Genomic DNA, 22,248 nt, shown 5'->3' with positions numbered 1-22,248 from the left:
TTGTTAATACTTAGGGTTTAAATCTCACAAGCACGACTGACCTGCGTCCTCCACCGAGTCAGGGGAAGCTGAGGGGCCTCCCCACAATACCACGAGCTGGTCCACACAGGCTGGCAGCGACGGGAACCTTCTTCCTTGCGCCTCAGGCTTTCCCCGCCCATTACTCCATGACAACCAATCATGGAGCTGGCTTCGGACATCCGACCAATCAGTGATCTCGGCTCCTGGCCCCCCTCCCCCCACGTCCTCGCTTGTGAGGCGTGTGAGGCGGCGCCATGTTTCAAGGGCAGCGGGGTTGGTTCTGCCGCAGCGTCAGCGGCGACCTGAGGCAGTTCTGGGGTAGGAAGCTGGGCAGAAGCGGGTGGGTGAGGTGGGGAGGGGAGCACCCCCTCCTCCCTCTGGTACCTTGGCGGCAGGACACTTGATGGGCTTACCCTGTGCTCTTGCCTCCACAGTGGCCGAAGGGGGGACCATCAGTGACCCGAGGGCCGCCGACTTCTTGTTCAGCTGCGATGCCTCACACCCAGACACGCTGAGGTACCTGAAGCCCACCTGGCAGTACCTTTTGGGTCATGAGGAGCCAGGAGTTGGAGATAGAAGTTACAGTCCACTAATAAATATTGATAATCGGAAGATACTGGAAGCAAGTTTTCAGTCCAGTCCTAGATGTGCGGGGAGGAAGTAGGGGCGGAAATAGCTAACCTTTCTCCTCTCTTTTCTGCCGCAATGGCATGGCCTCCTACCTGGTCCTCAGATCTTTTCCCGAGTTCCAGTGGTGTGTTTCCATTTGACTCTCCCACATCCCCGTGGCGCCTTGAAGGACCCTCATATTCAACATGTTTAAACCAAATCTCCTGATTGCCTCTCATACCTGTACCAGCTGCTGTGTTCTTAAACTTAAAACCTTGGTAGTTTCTTTTGAATAATAACCCCTATCCCCATTAATCCATTAATTAATCCAATTAATCCATGACCAAACACCATGGATTGTGCCCCTGTAAATGTTCTTTGTTCTTCCTGCCACGATCTTAGTATACACCGTAAATTACCTCTTACCCCCAAATCACAGTAGTCTATCTGAGAAGTTGCTCTGCCTCCAATCTGTCCACCTGTGATCCCCCTTCACATTGCCGTCCGATTATGTTTACAAAACAGACGTCTGATCACCGTCCTGGCTGATCCCCTTCTCACCCCTTCACTCCCCCGCCCCCAGTCTCCTGGTTACCTACCGATAATTCTCTTTCCGTTCATTTATTCTGTTTTAAAATGTTGAATACATTCTTGTTCATTTCATAATTTCAAATATTTCCTTTCTTTCTCCTAGAATATATCAGAGTCTTGATTACATAGAAGACAATGCTACAGTTTTTCACGCCTGCTATCTCTCTGCAGTAGCTAATGCTGAAATAAAAAACTCGGTGGCTTTAGGTCATTTCATTCTTCCTCCTGAATGCCTGCAAAAAGGTTAGCAAAGGTCTTTCATCTAATCTCTGTTAGACTGCCAAATCCAGCTATGTCACCCAACTTTACTGGTCTTTGTTCTCAGAGACTTTTGTGTTTTGTATCATTTAATATAAATAGAAAAGCATGTACTTTGGATCAGATTGCCTTGGGTGTGCATCCTTGCTTTGTTTATCATTCATTCACACGTTCACTGAGCTCTTACTGTGTGCCATGTTTCAACCAGGGTGCTGGGGATTCACTGGTGAGTAAGATACAGATCTTGTCCTCACAGTGTTCACTGGCTAGGATCCAACACTTACTAATTTTGTCACCTCCCGAGTTGTTTTGATGATAAAATGAGATAATATATTAAGTCTGACCTGTGAGTATATAATAAATGTTCATTGCTAGTTTTGAATCTCACCATTATTTTTCTGGATTTTTTTCCTGATATTTCAAGATTCAGTGTGATAATAAACCCATATATTTATATTGTTCTTTATATTATTGAAAGTACTTTCACATTAATTATTTCAGCAACCCTATCAAGTAAAGGGCAAGTGAATAAATTGCTTCTGAGATTGGTTCTTTTAGTTTTCCCTGCTTGGAACACCCTTTCTTATCCTGTTCTGTCCAAATCCTACCTATCTTTTATGGACTAATTTTAAATATCCCATTTTTGTAGGTCTTATTATCCAACTCTTGATGTGTTTGTGTCCATCCCTAAAAAGACAGACTGAAAGTAGTAAAAATTCCCAGTGAGCAGAGTATTTAAAAAAAAAAAAAACTTGAAAAATGTTTCTATAGAAGAACTTTGGAAACCCTAAAGATTGGGTTCCTTCTATAGTTGATGTCCTGGTGAGACCTAGTTATAATTTATAAAAATAAATTGTTCTAAGTGGTTATGCAAATAAATTAATGACTAGATAGGAGAATTGATTTACTCAAAAACTGCATATCAGAGAATACCCACCTTCAGGGAACTTATATTGCGGAATGACTATCTGATCTAATTTTAAATTATCACTCCTATTAAGTCTTTGTGTTTAGCATCTTACATTAAAATGCATTCAATTAAATCTGTTTTAAATGAAAACATGATCCTTTTTAAAAATGAAAAGTATGCATTATTATTCACCTAGACCAGCATTGTCTAGTAGAAGTGTGAGAGGCAAACAAATGTAAGCCACATACTAATTTAAAATTTTCTACTACCCACATTAAAAGTAATAAAAAGAGATGAAGTTAATTTTAAGAAATGTTTTATTTAACCTAATGTATCTAAAATATTATCATTTCAATATATAATCAGTATAAAAATTATTGATAAATTTTACATTCTTTTTTGATACTGGATTTGAAATCCAGTGTTTATTTTAAACTTACAGCACATCTCATTTTGGACTAGCCACACATTTCAATATGTATCTAGTCTAGTGGCTGCTATATTGGACAGCTTAGGTCTAGAGGAATGTTAACTTTTTGTCCTTGAGTGGGCTACTGTGGAAACTTTTTTTTTTTTACAACTTTATTGGAGTATAATTGCTTCAAAATGGTGTATTAGTTTCTGCTTTATAACAAAGTGAATCAATTATACATATACATCTGTTTTGAGATCATTGATTTAAGATAATTTCACAGTCCTTTGACATGCTGAGCATTGTAGAATTCCTGTACTACCACGCCCACTAGACATGTTGCTCATCCAACCTTTCTTTTTAACAAAGTAAACTCTTGAATTCTTGAAACACTCTACAGATTCAGGAATTTTATTTATTTATTTATTTATTTATTTATCTGTGGTACGCGGGCCTCTCACTGTTGTGGCCTCTCCCGTTGTGGAGCACAGGCTTCAGATGTGCAGGCTCAGCGGCCATGGCTCACGGGCCCAGCCGCTCTGCGGCTTGTGGGATCTTCCCAGACCGGGGCATGAACCCGTGCCTCCTGCATCGGCAGGCGGACTCTCAACCACTGCGCCACCAGGGAAGCCCTGTGCCTTTTATTTTGACTAGACAGTTGTCTTCTTTATTAATGCTTGGCCTAAAGACACTGACATTGGATGAAGATATGTATTACAGCCAAAAAAGTTTACAACAATGATTCTCATAATGCACTGGAGTCATCTGGAGAGTTTGTTAGAAATGCAATTCCCCAGCTTCTCCTCAATGATCTGGTTCAATAAGAATCTGCATTTTAAACAAGTATCTTAGGTACTTTTGATGCAAGTGGAATAATACTGACTTAGAAATTTGAAACCTAAACAAAATTCAGAAAGTTCTACAAAGTTACTTTTTAAAAAACAGTATTGGATTTGTTTTTCTTACTACAGAAATAAGAAGAAAAATTGGTAGTTTTATTTGGGAACAAGACCAACACTTTCTGATAGAAAAGGTAAGAGTAAATTAAGGTGCTCGATTAGAATCTACAGTTTCAAAAAAATTTGAAAGCAATGTAATCTTAAAAATGCTTACTTGTGACATGTTAGCACCAATGACCCAGAGTAAGGAACTTAAAGGACATGCTTTTATTAAACATATCTAGTTTGACATTATTTTTACACGAGTACCTTAGTAAACTTGAGATTTTTTGTATGAATAAAATTATTCACATAAAAAACTTAAAAATTTGAAAAAACTTGAAAATCTCAGTAATATTAAGGGAGTAATAGGTACACAGTATTTACCAGTTCTTTACTGCCAGTGTAGATGCTATTTGATTAATTCCTGTGTTGTACCGTTTGTTAAATGTTATGAATAATACCCCTTAATAAATGTGTGCAATACTGAAAGTTTTTTAGCTTTTGCCATCCTGCCTCAAATTTGCCTACGCTTGTGACTTACTTCAGAATCTTTATGCAAAGCCAAATTTGGGATAATTTGAACATCAAAAAGAATAATGGATTATAATACATTAAATTTTTTTAAATATAAATTTATTTATTTTTGGCTGCATCGGGTCTTTGTTGATGCTCATAGGCTTTCTATAGTTGCAGCGAGCGGGGACTACTCTTCATTGTGGTAGGTGGGCTTCTCATTGCGGTGGCTTCTCTTGTTGCAGAGCACGGGCTCTAGGCGCGTGGGCTTCAATAGTTGTGGCACACAGGCTCAGTAGTCGTGGCTCCCGGGCTCTAGAGCGCAGGCTCAGTAGTTGCGGCACATAGGCTTAGTTGCTCCACGGCATGTGGGATATTCCCAGACCAGGGCTCGAACCCGTGTCCCCTGCATTGGCAGGTGGATTCTTAACCACTGCACCACCAGGGAAGCCCATACATTAAATTTTTTTAAAAATCTGTGATTCCATAGTGATACTCCAAAAGCATAAAGAAAGAAAAAAGGAAGAACAGAGGAAGGAAAGGAGGAAGAAAGGTGGAAAGGGAAGAAGGAAGGAAGGAAGGAAGGAAGGAAGGAAGGAAGGAAGGAAGGAAGGAAGGAAAGGGTGGGATAGGGAAAATTTCCTTTCAGAATAAAAGGTAATAAATGAAGAAAAGATGATAGAATAGAAAATTCGCACTGTACCACCCCCAGTAAAATAATTGATTTAGGCAAGTGTCATTAATGGGTGTTAAAATCATGATCTAAAATGATCACTTCATTGATGATTACTTATTAATTACAAAAGCAAGCAATGCTTGTACCTTTACAATGGAGGGACCTGGCAGATGCCACCATAACCAACTGGTAAAATTTAGCATCACCAATATTGAATATTGGAACAACCTCTTGTTATTTTCAGCTCGATATGATGTAATAAAAAGTACACAATATAGGGAATTCCCTGGGGATCCAGTGGTTAAGACTCGGCACTTTCACTGCCATTGCCCCGGTTCGAATCCTGGTCAGGGAAATAAGATCTCGCCCACCTCATGGTGCCAAAAAAAGAAAAGTACACAATATTATCTTGTAGTGTTCTTGTTCAAAATTCTGAATCTAATCGTGAGTAAATACTCAGATAATTCCAGATTATGGAACATGTCACAAAGCAACTAACTGGCTTAGACTCTTTAAAACAATGTCATAAAAAACAAAAAAAACAGGGAAGACTGTTCTAGATTGAGACATAACAACCAAATGTGATGTATGAATCTTGAATGGATTCTGGATTTTTTAATTTAAAAAAAGGTAAAAAAGAAATTTTGAGAACAGTTGGAAAAATTTAAATATGCAATGTATATATTAGGTGATATTGAGTTAATGTTAATTTTCTTAATTATAGTGGTATTAAAATGATAAAGGAATGTTGTTTTTTTTTTAGAAAATGCATGCTAAAGATTAAGGAGTGAAATGTCATAATATCTGCAAATATTTTCAAATGGTCCAGCAAAAATAAAAAATGAGAGAGAGAGGGCATGCAGGGTGGCAAAAATGTTAACACTTTGTGAATCTGGGCAAAAGGTATATAGTACTTATTGTATTATTCTTTAACTTTTCAGTAAGCTTGAACTTTTTCAAAATAAAAAGAGAGAAAATCTCTATGTCTAAAGCCCAGCAGTTAATTTATGCATTTTGTATTCCTTTCATTAACTTGTTATTTCTTCCCAAAGTGTCATAATCTGAAAATAATAGCTCTTTTAGTATCTTTGGCTATGTTGTACTAAGGATCAAATATCTAATCCTTGACTTGTCAGAGTGTTTCCAGGGACATGAGTGGTGGTAGAATGGTTATTATTTGATAATAATTATTGAGTGTACCAAAAGGCCCTTAAAGATCGTTAATTTAATCATTCTGTTTTAGAAATGAGAAAACTGAGGTAAGAAGGTAAAGACCTGACTTAGTTCACATAACCAGATATTAGCAAAGTGGAACCAGATTTTCTCAGCTCCAACCCAATCCAATGTTTTTTTCTACTAAAAAATTAATAGCAAATGCCTGTACTGACTGTTGACTCTAGAAATTGTATGATTATACAATAAAGGATTTTGTTCTTTCAAATATTGATTGGTGTTGAATATTATCCAATTATAATAATGTAACCATGGAATATGTAAGTAGAAGGTACTTCATCCAATGGCAATAATAAGGGTAAATCTGGGGACTTCCCTTGTGGTCCAGTGGTTAAGAATCCGCCTTCCAATACAGGGTATGTGGGTTCAATCCCTGGTCAGGTAACTACGATCCCACACGCCATGGGCAACTTAGCTCTAGAGCCCACGTGCCACAGCTAGAGAGAAGCCACAGACAAGCCTTCACGCTGCAACCAAGACCTGATGCAGCCAAATAAAGAAATAAATATTTTTTAAAAAGGGTAAACCTGGAAGGTAATTTGGGGAACATTATTGTTGTTTGGAGTGGATTTGTGACCCAAATATAGAATTTCCTAATGGCATATTAAGCAAATATATTATGTGATAGGTACCAGTATCTGAGGTCAGTCACTTTCACATAATCTTTTGGAAAAGCTTAATATACATTTAGTTCTTTTGTAACTTCATAGCTAAATACTCCACTTTAATTTTGAAGGGGAAACTTAATTTGTTCAGCTTACTTCATATTTTTGATTTGTAGCTCACAGGAAGCCTAGGAGTTTTCAAGTCAAGGATTTTAAGAAAGTTTAAATTAATAATACTTTTTTTGGCTTCCTTATTTTTTAAACTAAAAAGTAATATGACCACATTAGGGAAAATTTCAAAAAATTAAAAAGAGAATAAAATCAGTCAGTTTTACTATCTAATACAAGCACAGCTGATATTTTAAAAATCCTGGTCTTCTTTCTTTACGTATCTCTAAAAATATATAATATAATTCTGTGTGTGTATGTGTGTGTGTACAAAATTTTGTGAGTTTTTCCCACCGAACTAGATGGGATGGACCTGAGTGTATAAATATTTTTGTGACTCTTGATATATATTGCCAATTTTTTTTCTTTACTTTTAAAAAAAAAACATTATTGATTGCATCATTGGTGTGCTGATTTTTTTTAATGTGCTTTCTTTTTTTTTTTTTTTTTTGGCGGTACGCGGGCCTCTCACTGTTGTGGCTCTCCCGTTGCGGAGCACAGGCTCCAGACGCGCAGGCTCAGTGGCCATGGCTCACGGGCCCAGCGGCTCCGCGGCATGTGGGATCTTCCCGGACCAGGGCACGAACCCGTGTCCCCTGCATCGGCAGGCGGACTCTCAACCACTGTGCCACCAAGGAAGCCCTAAAATGTGATTTCTTTTGCTCTCCACAGCATGATGAAGTAACAGCAAACGAAATAAAGTCCCTTAGGGAAAGCAGTGAACTAGCAACAGATCACAAAAAAGAATTATCTAAAAGGTACTGAATTTGTATACTTCACTAATATTCAATTAAGTATAGACACCTTTGAACGCTGTGTGTTTATCTCATTTAATTTTCACAGTCGTCTTATGAGATTGATATCATTATCACCATTGCCATTTTACAGAAAAAGAGATCAACTATATATAGATTAAGTAATTTGCCCAAAGTCATACAAACTTTTATTAAATGGGGAGAAGCAGGATTTGAGCTGGGTCGGTCTAATTCCAGAATGCATGCACTTAACTATTATGCTGACTATCCTTGCAGAAAATAAAATTTTTATGTATATTTTGATCACTGTTACATTATTTTTAAACTATGTATTATAATAAGAAAGAAAGAAATATTAGCAGTAATTTTATTAGGATTGGAAGTTCTGGGTGATTTCCCCCTTTCCTTCCCAAATTGTTCGTAATGTGGCTACTTGGTTTAAGAAATTAAAATTATATCTTAAAAGACAAACAGACATGGATTTGCCATTGTGTTAGGGCCAGTCTCTGAGAGGCCCCCTTGTTTCAGACTTACTCATTATCTAGTCCTAATTCCGTATTTTCCAGTTCAGTGGTTTTCAGATGTTCATAGGGAGCATTAACTATATGAAAGTCTGGTATTTAGCTGCTGAAATAAAAATGATCTTTCTTCAATATAAGAATTAATGAGTTTAATTTATACAGTTTTTTAATTTTAAGTTTTTCTCCCATAATTTTTTATACCTTTTGTACCTCCTGTTTTTCTTTAATTTGAAATAAGTTATCTGATTTAACACAAAGTTTTATATTTAATTATTTTAAGTTTAGTAAACTATTTCTTCATGGTCCTATGACTTCTAGATAATCCACCACTTGGATTTGAGTATCCATATTCTAGGTCTTTGGGATCTCTATGTATATCACTCCTTTGAACTTGTTATGGTTTCTGAGATAAGAAACTGGTAAGGAGAGGAAGAAAAATGAAATAGAAGTAGGAGAAAATGGTTATCCTAAGTGACCTTGTAAGAGAAGAATGGGAAATAGAAATTAAAAAGTAACTCCCAGTGATTCACTTGACTTGGAAAGACATCAGATATATATATATATTTTTTTTTTCAAGAAATGGTTGTCCTGGGACTTCCCTGGAGGTCCAGTGGTTAAGACTCCACTCCCAATGCATGGGGCCCAGGTTCGATCCCTGGTCAGGGAACTAGATCCTGCATGCTGCAACTAAGAGCCTGCATGCTGCAACTAAAATATCCCACATGCCATAACTAAAGATCCCGAGTGCTGCAACTAAGACCTGGCACAAGCAAATAAATTTTTTTTAAAAATTTAAAAAAAAGAAAAAAGAAATGGTTGTCCTGCAAAATGCAGAAGCATAAGGAAAAGATTGATAATATGACTACCAAAAATATTTTAAACTTGCACATGGAAATAAAAATACCATAAACCAAGACAAAAGAAAAATATACACTTGAAAAAGTATTTGACAAAGGCTATTTTCCTTAATATACAAAGAGGGCTTACAAATCTGGGGAAAATATGTCCAGTATTTTCCAATAACAACAACAAAAATAGACAAAGTAGGTGTCTACTTAGAGCCTTTTTCTTTGTGGAACCACCAGAGGGTGCAGTGCAAACATAGATAAAATACACTTTGTCCCTACTCGAAGTTTATTTTTTTGGCATGCTACTAGTGATAGTGAACACTAGGTGGTGAGCTAGTTTTTGAACACTTGCCAAATACAAGACATTTGTTAGCTAAGCAGTTCACAGTATTTCATTTGATTCTCACAACCTTATAAGATAGTTAAATAACATTAGCCTCGTTTTACAATTGAGGAAACAGTTTCAGAGAGCTAAATAATTCACCCAATATTATTTAAGTAGTGAACATAATTTGACACCGACTCTAGCTGATCCAGAGTCCAGACTCTTAATTACTATGCTGTTTTCCTTTACCAGTAAGTTCCCAGATCTTCTGAAAATGGCATGAATTTTTGCTTATTTTTCTTGTTCTTAATTATTTTATTATAAATATAATGCATGTAATTTGTCAAAATGGAAAATACTAAAAAAAGAAAAACTACTAAAAAAGAAAAGAAAATTTAAATTATAAGCAAACCCACCACTCAGATAACCACCATCAACATTAGTACCTTTCTTGCTAGCTTTATACAGACATACACATTAAGTAGAGTTGAGGTTGGACTGCAGATATAGTCTGTCTCTTGATTTTCCATTTAGTATTCTATGGGCAGTTCCCCATTCTGAAAAACCTTATTTGATATTATGATATGTAATGGCTGTATATGGCATTTAATCTTATTGTCTGTTTAACCACCTTCCTTTAATTTTTTTTAAAAAATTTACAATTTGTTACTCTTGCGGCACCTTCATGAACATCTTTTTAAAAATAAATCTTTCTCTACTTTTTAGATTTTTTTTTTCTTTTGGCCGTGGCATGTAGCTTGTGGGATCTTAGTTCCCCAACCAGGGATAGAACCCGGGCCCTTGGCAGTGAAAGCATAGCGTCCTAACCACTGGACCACCAGGGAATTCCCTTGATAATTTTCTTAATGTAAATTCTCAGATGTGGAATTTACAGTATTAATGAGGTATGAGTGTTTTTAAAGGCCATGATGCCTATTGTCAGTTGCTTCCCTCAAAAGTACAAATTTAAAACTGCCACCAGTGTTGGTCTCACCACATCCTCATCAGTATATTGAGTATTAATACGAAGGCTTGTGCTAATTTAATAGATGAAAAATAGCATCTTGGGTTTTTGTTTTTTGTTTTTTGTTGTTTTTTTTGAGGTACACGGGCCTCTCACTGTTGTGGCCTCTCCCATTGCGGAGCACAGGCTCCGGACGCGCAGACTCAGCGGCCACGGCTCATGGGCCTAGCTGCTCTGTGGCATGTGGGATCTTCCCGGACCGGGGCACAAACCCGTGTCCCCTGCATCGGCAGGCGGACTCTCAACCACTGCGCCACCAGGGAAGCCCAGCATCTTGTTTTAATTTGCATTTTTCTTTGATTACTGGTAGGTTTGAATCTTTTTGAATTTATTAGCATTTTACATTTTCTTTTCTGTGACTTGTTTTTATCCTTTCTCCATTTTCTATTGGGAATCTTATTGCTTTTCTTATCAACTTGTCTGACATTTTTAGCTATATTATCCTTTTGCCAGTTTGTCACATTGTTTCCTCAGTTTGTTCTCAGGCTTATATTTTTTAGAGATACAAGCTTTGAGTTTTTACACTGTTAAACTAATCACTTTTCCTTTATTATTTCTTCTATTGCTTTTATGTTCAGAAAAGTCCTTTCCCATTCAGGTATCAAATTGTTTTTTAATTCTGCAGATATTTATTTTGATGTATGGTAATAGGTGAAGATCGAAGTTTATTTTTGTCTTACAAATAAGAATTTTCCACCAGTTTTTTAAGAATAAATCTATCTCTAACTGATGTGATTTCCATTCTCATATGTTGTGTTTAATGTGTCTGGAGATCCGTTTTTACACTATTTGTTTTATTCCATTAATCTATGGATCTATTTTGATATCAATACAATATTCTTTTAAGTTATATAACTTATGTATTTTAATACCTGACAAGCCAAGTAAATACCAAACTCATTACTCTCCTTTTATTTTTATTTATTTATTTATTTCAAATGATACTGTTTATATGTGGAATCTAAAAAAATGATACAAATGAACTTATATGCAAAACATAAACAGACCCACAGACATAGAAAGCAAATTTATGGTTACCAAAGGAGAAAGGTGGTGGGAGGGATAAATTAGGAGCATGGGATTAACATACACACTCTACTCTATATAAAACAGATCATCAACAAGGACCTCCCCTAGCACAGGGAATTTTTTTTAACATCTTTATTGGAGTATGATTGCTTTACAATGGTGTGTTAGTTTCTGCTTTATAACAAAGTGAATCAGTTATACATATACATATATCCCCATATCTCTTCCCTCTTGCGTCTCCCTACCTCCCACCCTCCCTATCCCACCGCTCTAGGTAGTCACAAAGCACTGAGCTGATCTCCCTGTGCTATGCGGCTGCTTCTCACTAGCTAGCTATTTTACATTTGGTAGTGTATATATGTCCATGCCACTCTCTCACTTCGTCCCAGCTTACCCTTTCCCCTCCCCATGTCCTCAAGTCCATTCTCTAGTAGGTCTGTGTCTTTATTCCCGTCTTGCCCCTAGGTTCTTCAGAACCATTTTTTTTTTTAGATTCCATATATATGTGTTAGCACATGGTATTTGTTTTTCTCTTTCTGACTTCACTCTGTATGACAGACTCTAGGTCCATCCACCTCACTACAGATAACTCAACTTCGTTTCTTTTTATGGCTAAGTAATGTTCCATTGTATATATGTGCCGCATCTTCTTTATCCATTCATCTGTTGATGGACACTTAGGTTGCTTCCACGTCCTGGCTATTGTAAATAGAGCTGCAATGAACATTGTGGTACGTGACTCTTTTTGAATTATGGTTTTCTCAGGGTATATGCCCAATAGTGGGATTGCTGGGTCGTATGGTAGTTTTATTTTTAGTTTTTTAAGGAAGCTCCATACTGTTCTCCATAGTGGCTGTATCAAGTTACGTTCCCACCAACAGTGCAAGAGGGTCCCCTTTTCTCCACACTCTCTCCAGCATTTATTGTTTGTAGATTTTTTGATGATGGCCATTCTGACCGGTGTGATACTCTCCTTTTAAAAATCTCTTCCTTAGTTCTTCATGCCTACTTATTATTTTTCTATTTTCAAATTTTAATTATTTTTAATAGGAAATATATTCATATGGTTCAAAATCCAAGATACACAAAAGGGGAAACTACGAAATATACTGACTCCTAGATAGCCAATTTCCCTCTCAGAGCCAGCCAATGTTATCATTTTCTTATATATGCATATACTAGCTAATTCAAACAAATATTCTTTCATTTTTTCTTTTCTTCACAAATAGTAATATTCTATAAACATTGTTCAGCACCTTGCCTTTTTTCTCTTAATAATTTACCTTGGAGATCATTCCATATTACTACATAAAGAGCTTTTTCATTTTTGTGCTGTGTAGAATTTTATTGTATGGATTTACCATAATTTATTTAACTAGTCTCCTATTTTACTTTCAGGTAATTTCTAAGTTGCTGTTAAAAACAGTGCTTCAGTGATTGATCATATAATGTCATTTCGCATGTGTGCGAGTGTCTTTAGGGTAATTCTTAGAAGGGGAATTGCTAGGTCAAAAGGCATATACATTTTGTATCCTTGATACAATCATTGTGAAATTGCCCTCCATAGAGGTTAAACCAGTTTACATTCCTATTGTTTGTGTATTTAAGTACCTTTTCCAGGCTAGGGTAACCAGCCATCCAGGTTTGCTTGGGACTGTCCTGGTTTTAGCACTGCAAAGCCCATGTCCTGAGAAACCCCTCAATCTCTGGTAAACTGGGATGGTTAGTCACCATTCTTTCTTCTATACTTCCTCCAACACAGTGTGCTAACATATGTTTTGGTCTTTCCTAATCTGATAGATATAAAGTGGTATCTCACTCTAGTTTTTTGTCTGAATTGCCATTATTATGAGTGAGGTTAAATGTCTTTTCATATGTTTAAGAACCATTTATAGTTCCTATTCTGTGAACTGTTTGTTCATATCCTTTGCACGTTTTTCTATTGACTTTTATTTTTTTGCAAGAACCCTTTACATTTAGGAGAATGAATTTTTTGTGAAATAAATTACAGTTATTAGCTTATGTTTGTCTTTTGACTTTAAAAATGTTGGGTTTTACATGCAGAAATTTTTTTTTTTTTTTTTTTTTTTTTTTTTTTTTGCGGTATGTGGGCCTCTCATTGTTGTGGTCTCTCCCGTTGCGAAGCACAGGCTCCGGACGCGCAGGCTCAGCAGCCATGGCTCACGGGCCCAGCCGCTCCGCGGCATGTGGGATCTTCCCGGACTGGGGCACGAACCCGTGTCCCCTGCATCGGCAGGCGGACTCTCAACCACTGCGCCACCAGGGAAGCCCAGAAATTTTTTACTATATGTATTCATTCTTATTAATATTTTCTTTAATGGCTTTTTGAGTTTTATGTCATAATTAGGAAAGTCTTCTCTAAGATTACTATTATTTTGCTATGGTTTCTTCTTAGTGATTTCTTCATTTTTAAATTCAAATCTTTGATACGTTTGGAATATATCTTGGTGTAAGATATGAGGTGGTGATACACCTTTTTTTTTTTCAGATAGTTACCTACTCTTGGCTATTGATTGAATAATTCATCTTTTCCCCCACTGTACTGAAATGCCACCTTTATCCTAGGTTAAATCCACATAAGTATCTGGGTCTATTTTTGGACTTTATATTCTATTCCATTCTATTCCATAACAGTGCCACTCTGTTTCAGTTGTTTATAATATGATTTAATATCTAGAGCTAGTTCCTCCTCCTTATTCTTTTCCAAATTTTCTTAGTTAACTATTCTTTCTGGTTTACTTTTCCATCTGAGTTTTGGAACCAGCTTGTTCATATTAAAACAAAAACTTCTGTTGTTATTTTTAGTGACATTACAAAAAAATATAGCTTAATTTAGGGAGACTTTGATGCTGAATGTTCCTATCTGAGAAAATGGTATTTTTTTCCTTACTTGTTCAAGTTTTCTTTTATGGCCCTTAAAAAACACTTTCATATTTCCTTCATATAAATCTTATACTTCTTTTAAGATTATTCCTAGGTATTTTTTTCATTCTATTGTAAATTTGTTCTTGCCTCCTATTAGATCTTCTAACATGTGATTGTTCATGTGAATTTTAGAATTATTTTTTTTAAAACACTAAAATCCCTTTGGGGTTTTATTGAGAATTGTATTAAAGGTTGAGAAGAATTGATGTCTTTATAATTTTCAGTATTCCTATCCAAGACAGTGGTTTTTTTGTTTTTCTTTATTTTTCTTTTCTATATGTTAGTAAAGTTTCCTGATTTTTCTACAGATAGAATCAGAAACTGCTTATTATGTTATTCCTAGATTTTTATGAATTTTATTACTATTGTGGATTGGATCATTTTTTCCTTCATTAGTTATTGCTGACATAGAAAAGTCATTTATTTGGGGGCATTTGTCTTATATTTACCCACTTGGAATCTTTAAGATTCTAAAAATATTTCAGTTGATTCTCTTGGCTTTTCAGGGTACACATTTATATCATTTGTTAATAATGAAACTATTTCTTCTTCCGTTTCACTATATAACTCTTCCATTTCACTAGATATCTCTTCCATTTCTTTCTCTCCCCTCCCTCATCTCTTTTTGCTTGGCCAGAAATTTTAGAGCCATGATAAATAATAACAATGATAATGGGTATCCTTGTTTAGTCCCTGAGTTTTCTGGGAACATTGTTTTGCTTTATTTGTAGGATCTCATCCTAACTGAGCTACGGTTTCTTTTAGAAGAGTTTAGATGAACTCTAACTTTTAAACAAATTGAAAATAAAACCTTTGTTATCACTCAGTGTAATTTTAGATTTTTTAGGAAAATAAATGTAAGGATGACTCCAATTTTTTATTAAGGTTTTTATTTTCATACAATTGTATTATCTATGGATTATATGTAGTCTAAATATAGTAAATTGTTATTTGGCAGTTAGAAATAGGATATTTTAGTTGAAAACTGCTTAGCTCTTTAAAAATTAGAATATAATTAATTATATACTATACAACCATGCTCAGAATAATTTAACTTTTTTCCTTTTTAACTCAGAAGTCACTTAGTATACCTCATGATTTTCCCAGACATCATTTTTTATTTATTTTAAAGTGTGGAAGTACGAATTAATAGAGTTCCAATTATTTAAACACTGAATAATAATGAATGCTGTGATTATTTAAAATGGAGCCTTTTCTTTTAACATATTTGAGATTACATATGTATATCTGTTTTTTATCTAATTATAAAGTATTATTGCATTATTATACTTTCAAGAATATTGAGAAAAAGACTCACGTCTGTATTTACTTGGTAAATATTTGTTTTATGAAGCAGCCGAGAAAACCAAAAATATCTTTATGGGCCCTGTATTACTTAGAAGCACAAAGAAGTTCGTAGTTAACGTTTTCACCGAGTAAGACTGAAGTCTGATCACAGAGCAATTAGATTGCTATATATATTGCCTGGAATCATTTCTCATTTGTAAAACAAGTCCAAAAAAATATAAACATGACTTTCTATATGTTTCTATATTTTATAGCACAGAAAAGCATTTTATAAGGACTCCAGTTGTAGAAAAGCAGATGTACTTCCCTCTTCAGAATTATCCAGTGAACAACATGGTAACAGGTAATTTAAAATAAAATTTAGAGTCAACCCAAGTAGGGAAGAAACAAGGGAATATTTTGTACAAAGTAGAGCCCCCTCTATTATACATGCTAATAGAAGACATCATTCACATGTTAAATAAATTAATCTGCAGAACGAATCCAAAGGTAGACCCAATATTTTCTGTGTTAAAATGCTGGTCTGTCCTGCCCCTAGACATAGAGAATAGACTTGAGGACACGGGGAGGGGGAAGGGTAAGATGAGACGAAGTGAGAGAGTGGCATGGACATATATACACTACCAAATATAAAATAGATAGCTAGGGGGAAGCAGCCACATAGCATAGGGAGATCAGCTCGGTGCTTTGTGGCCACCTAGAGGGGTGGGATAGGGAAGGTGGGAGGGAGACGCAAGAGGGAGGAGATATGGGGATATATGTATATGCATAGCTGATTCACTTTGTCATAAAGCAGAAACTAACACACCATTGTAAAGCAATTATACTCCAATAAAGATGTTAGAAAAAAAATCCTGGTCTATGGGTAAGGTGAAAACACACCCCTGTTTACATAAGACAGTCCCAATTTATGTGTGTTGTCCTGGCATTAGCGTTTGCTCTTTTTTATTTTTTTAGCATCTTTATTGGAGTATAATTGCTTTACAATGGTGTGTTAGTTTTTGCTTTACTCTTAAGTGTCCCAATTTGGAAGATTAATTGTATGGACAATTCTAATTATAGTTTCCTTTGAGAATCTGATGAAACATAGGTCCCTTTCCCTAAGCATACACACACACAAACATAACACACAAACTTTACATGCAATTTAAAGAGGCTCACATATGCCCAGAAGCCCTTTCATGAATCACCCAGGTGTCAATGGACTCCATATTTGGGTTTCCTAGTGCCCAACATAAAGAGAAGACAGCTAACTGAGGCTGACATTGAGAGGGTGCAAAGAAGGGAACTAGTTGAAAAGTGACCATTGGGATTTGGATAGTGCTATGTGAGGTGAGATAAGGAAATAATATTTGGATAATTTGATCTGGGTAGTATTCAGCAGGGTCATCGATAATTTTAAAAATAGAGGTTTTAAAAAATTGTTTTTAAAACACTGCAATTAAAAAGTATAGGCTTTTTGACATTTCATTATAAAATCATTTGTACATTTATCATTTTCTCTTTATTTAGCAGTGTCAAAACTACCTCTTGTAACTAGTTCACAAATTCCTAAATGTCTTCTCTCATATTACTGTTCCTTCTAACCAATTTGTCTAGCCATTTGTTTTATTATTTTTTTCTTCTGTTCATTTGAGTGATATAAAATAGCTTTCAGAAAAGCACTTCAAAAAGAATGTTTAATGTGTAGTTTGGGGCTGAGTGTTGGAGACATCAAAGAAAACTTCTATCCAACTGTGATAGTAGACAAGTCAGTTTTGGAACTCTTAGGAGCAATTGTTGACTCCAAAGGACAATGAACTAAGTAGAAGTACAGTTGACCTTTGGACAATATGGGTTTGAACTATGAGGGTCCGCTTATAAGAGGATTTTTTTCAATAATAAATGCTACAGTTCTACATAATCCTCAGTTGGTTGAGTTTGTGGATGTAGAACCACAGATAAGAGGAACCTTGAATCCCCAGGGCTAGCTATATAGTGGATTTTCGACTACAGGGAGGGTTGGCACCCTTAACCCCAACCTTACTGGTGAGTCAACTGTACTTAAGTACTAAGACTAGGAGTAGCTGATTGCTGCCTAGATTTATCCTTACACCTACATATTCAGATAAAGTGTAGGTACCTTAAACCATGGTTGTGGTATAGTACTGGTATTGATTTTGCTTCAGGCAACTCCATCACCAGGTACTAAATATCTTTTGTTCATTTGGACTTACCAAGTGTTTGATAACATATTATAAAGATCAATGATAAATATTAAAATCAGCCACACAATAAAGACAAATGCTTAGATTTGGACAAGTAACAATGTTGCTCTATGTTTCATTGCCATCTGACTGTTCAAAAAGACATGACAGTGTTATATAAAAACAAACTGAAAAGGAACTGTAGGGCTTCCCTGGTGGCGCAGTGGTTGAGAGTCCGCCTGCCGATGCAGGGGACACGGGTTCGTGCCCTGGTCCGGGAAGATCCCACATGCCGTGGAGTGGCTGGGCCCGTGAGCCATGGCCTCTGAGCCTGCGCATCCGGAGCCTGTGCTCCACAACGGGAGAGGCCACAACAGTGAGAGGCCCGCGTACCGCAAAAAAAAAAAAAAAAAAAGAACTGTAAAAATAATCATTAGTCAGAATCTTTAAAGTATAAATTTTAACCTGTGGTAAGCTGGTATTGATTTTATCAGTAGAAGTAACATTTTTGATTTTTTAATTTGTGCAATTGAATAATGATCTTCCTTCTTTATATTTCTACATTAAATTTTAAAATAACACTTTCTTGGAAGAAAGCTTCATTTTTTAAAAGATAATTCAGGGACTTCTCTGGTGGTCCAGTGGTTAAGACTCCATGCCCCTTAAGACTGCATGCTTCCATTTCAGGGGGCACGGGTTTGATCCCTGGTTGGGGAACTAAGATCCTGCACGGTATGGCCGAAAAAAAAAAAAAGATAATTCATTTGTCTTTAATTTTGATGTGAAGTGACAGTCCTTCCTTTTTTATCATGCCCAAAAAGAACCAACTTCTTGTTGGGAAAATCATCTTGTGTTAATTGAAAATGTAGTGAGTGAGAGTTCTAATTTAGGCAGTGGTATCAATTTTTGTGACTATACCTTGACTGTCTCTTCCTCAAAATGGGTTGAGTTCAACTCAGTGAATGTTAAATCTCTTAAAATAAAACTAATTAGATGTTTGGTTTTAGAAAGTACAAGTTGGAGCTATACTGTAGAACAGGGTTTCTCAGTCCTGGAACTGCCGGCATTTTAGGACAGGTATTCTTTGTTGGAGAGGGCAACCCTGGCCAGTGCCCACTAGATGCCAGTAGTATCCCATCCAGAAACCTGCCCCCACCCCCGTGACCCCCAAGTTGTGACAACCAAAAATATATACAGGCATTACCAATGTCCCATAAAACATCAACGGATTTTTTTTGGGGTCTGTTTTTTGTTTTTGACTGGAATTAAATCCTCTAGGTCTGATATCACTGGTTATTACCCATGATAAAAAGTTCTGATTAACAGCTACATGTGTGATTAATAAAAGGAAAAAAATTACTAATAATGATAAATATCTTGCAGGCAAAAATTTTTAAACAAAAATTCTGATAATTAAAAGTTTGGGAACTTATAGTAGATACTGTATTAATTATCTGTTGCTGTGTAACAAATTGCTCCAAAACTTAGCAGCTTAAAACAATGGACACTTACTATTACATAGTTTCTGATGGCCAGGAATCCTGGAGCATCTTAGTTGGATACCTCTGTCTCATAATCTCTAATAAGGTTGCAGTCACATTGTTTGCCAGGCTGCAGTTATTTCAAGGGACAGCTGGGACTGGAAAATCCATTTCAAAGCTCATGGATGTGGTTGTTGGCAGGCCTTGGATTTTTGCTGGGTTTTGGCAAAAGGCTTAGACTCCTCACCAAGTGGACTTTTCCATAGGGCTGTTCACAACATGGTAGCTTTCTTTCCTCAGAGTGCAAAATGCAAGTGGGAGAAAGAGTGTGCCCAAGACAGACAGAAGCCATATCTTTTTTATATCCTATTCTCAGAAGTGACATATCATTACTTCCGCCAAGTGCTGCTGGTCATATAGACCAACCCAAGTACAAAGTAGGAGGAGACTACACAAATTCATGAATACCAGGAGATAGGGATCATTCAGGGCCATCTGGGGGGGCTGGCTACCACAGACTCATATGGAACTGTCCACCAAGGATGCCTTTCCTAAGAACTCTCTTTTCTTCTTCCCAATTCATGTGGCTTACATTTTCTAAAACATGAGCTTGCTCCTACCCGCAACAGTTGGTTTGGGAGTGAATACCTGATCTGAGCTGGGCCAATCACCGTTCTTTGTCTGGATTTCTAGACATGGAATGCACCTGGTGATAATGGTGGTGGTCTAAATTCAATCATCCCTGAGCTGTACCAGAATTTTTTTCATACAGTATCTACTTTTTTTTTTTTTTTTTTTTTTTGCGGTACGCGGACCTCTCACTGTTGTGGCCTCTCCCGTTGCGGAGCACAGGCTCCGGACACGCAGGCTCAGCAGCCATGGCTCACAGGCCCAGCCGCTCCGCGGCATGTGGGATCTTCCTGGACCAGGGCACGAACCCGTGTCCCCTGCATCGGCAGGCGGACTCTCAACCACTGAGCCACCAGGGAAGCCCATACAGTATCTACTTTTAAACCAAGTTTCAACTTTAGTATAAACCACAAACACATATTACACATGAGACATTATCACTCAGATGAGCAACTGCTATCAAGGAAATATTGGTTAAAGTCATTGAGTCCTTAAGCTCTCCCCATTCTAGGTTTTCTTTTTGATTCTCATATCTATTTCAGATTATTAATGACATCAGAATTACTCACACCTATAATCTTTGTTGACCAAGCAGTGATAACAATTTTCCTATTAATTTTTTACTGAAGACTGTTATCTCAGTGTTAGTAGTGCAGGAAAGTGTCACTTGCTCTACTAGGGAAGATGAGCTAGCTGTCTGTGCTGTTAGTAGCTAGTTGGCTAGGTAGTTCTAAGTGAGTACATTCTAAGCCAGACCCATGTCCCAGTTATTTTGGTCTAGGTACTTTTATGTTCCATCCCCAACCTGTACATCACACTCTATGTAGTCAAAGTGGCAAATCAAGAATCTGTGTTTTAAAAGGAGGTAGAAGCCTGGGGGGATAGTGGTGAAGCGGGGAGGAGGGTATTCCCTGATAATTATCAAGTTTCACGGAGAATCTTCTCACTGGTATTTCTTCTTTTTACTTCTTTTCTAAAAACATTCTTTGGGAATCTTAACTCTAATAAATCAAAGACATTGAAAAGCAGATACTATGATAGAATTCCCTATATATATATTTTATTCTGTAGGTTATATATCAATTGATGCCATGAAGAAATTTCTTGGGGAGCTACATGACTTCATTCCTGGAAGTTCAGGTTATTTGGCATACCATGTTCAAAATGAAATTAACATGTCTGCTATAAAAAACGAATTGAAGAGGAAATACTAAGTTAAATATTGTCCTTCTATCTCAGCATTTATTTTCTGTAAAATATTACCAAAGATGTACATAATTTTAAATTCTCCTCTTTGGGACAGAGGGATGGGGAAATGGAGAAGAAAGAATTCTTTCTTCCTCAAAATGTATCTTTAGGAAATTCAGATTCATTTGGCTCTGTGTTTTGACATTTGGGCTGGACTTTTCCCCTGCTTGTAAGGTTATGTCCACAAATTCTGAGTGCACAGTTGTTATGGAGTAATTGTCAATGAAACATACTTCATAAGAAGGCTTAATTTCTCTCTCTCTCTGTCAGATATTCTTTTGGCTTTAATGTTCTATTAATTATGCATATTTTTTCTAGGTTTAATGTTGTAAATGCTAAGTTTTATGATTCTGGTCATCTTATTTTGACTAAAAAATTAGAACACGATAGTTGAGTTTTGAATTACTGTTTCTGACTTGAAAAATATGTAAGAAAGTAAAAGTAAAACATTTTAATAATTCAGACTTCATGTATGGACAGTTTCTGATAATAAATGTATCAGAAGTGATTTAATGTAAACAAGTGTTATGTCTTCTGAAATGAACCCACAAGGCGCCATAGAATCACAGCGCTGGAAAGGACCTTAGAGAATACTGAGTCCAGCCTGTTTGTTTTTAATGAGAAAATGAAGGCCTTGAGAAGGTGTCTTGCTTAGAGTGACTAACTGGGAGCTAAACCAGGACTGGAACACAACCCTCTTGATTTTCCAGGCCAGTGCTTCCCCACTCTCCCACATGGTGTATGTTGTAGTCTATGTCAGATATAATAGCAGATCTGCAAAAGGGACTCAGAAACAAGCCAGCATGCTTGGCTTGTCTTTTAAATAAGCTGAAATAGTGTTGAGATTTAGTGATTTCAAGAGGCAGCTTCTTATCTTTATTCATATGATCATGCTATGTAGAATCTGGTGGGTTTATTACATTTTGGAGACTTGTAAATGACATACCTGTGAAGCTACGATCTTATTAAAACTGTACTTTCTTCTAGGAAGTGCATACCAGTTGTAGAAT

General features: G+C 36.5%; 1 protein-coding gene across 1 annotated transcript; it reads left to right on the top strand.

The window, feature by feature from the left end:
- Positions 1-275: 275 nt before the first annotated feature.
- Positions 276-21,204, top strand: TERB2 (telomere repeat binding bouquet formation protein 2; the record flags this gene model as incomplete). Its single annotated transcript, XM_081228416.1, has 7 exons — positions 276-339; positions 456-537; positions 1,325-1,464; positions 3,773-3,834; positions 7,610-7,695; positions 15,948-16,036; positions 21,062-21,204. 7 exons carry the CDS (start codon positions 276-278, stop codon positions 21,202-21,204), a joined length of 666 nt encoding a protein of 221 aa, XP_081084542.1.
- Between the last annotated feature and the right edge of the window lie 1,044 nt (positions 21,205-22,248).

Source organism: Mesoplodon bidens (genome assembly GCF_964165515.1).
Source record: "Mesoplodon bidens genome assembly, chromosome: 3".
Taxonomy (NCBI): domain Eukaryota; kingdom Metazoa; phylum Chordata; class Mammalia; order Artiodactyla; family Ziphiidae; genus Mesoplodon; species Mesoplodon bidens.
Note: the sequence above shows the minus strand (reverse complement) of the source record. Positions and strands in the feature narration are given on the sequence as shown.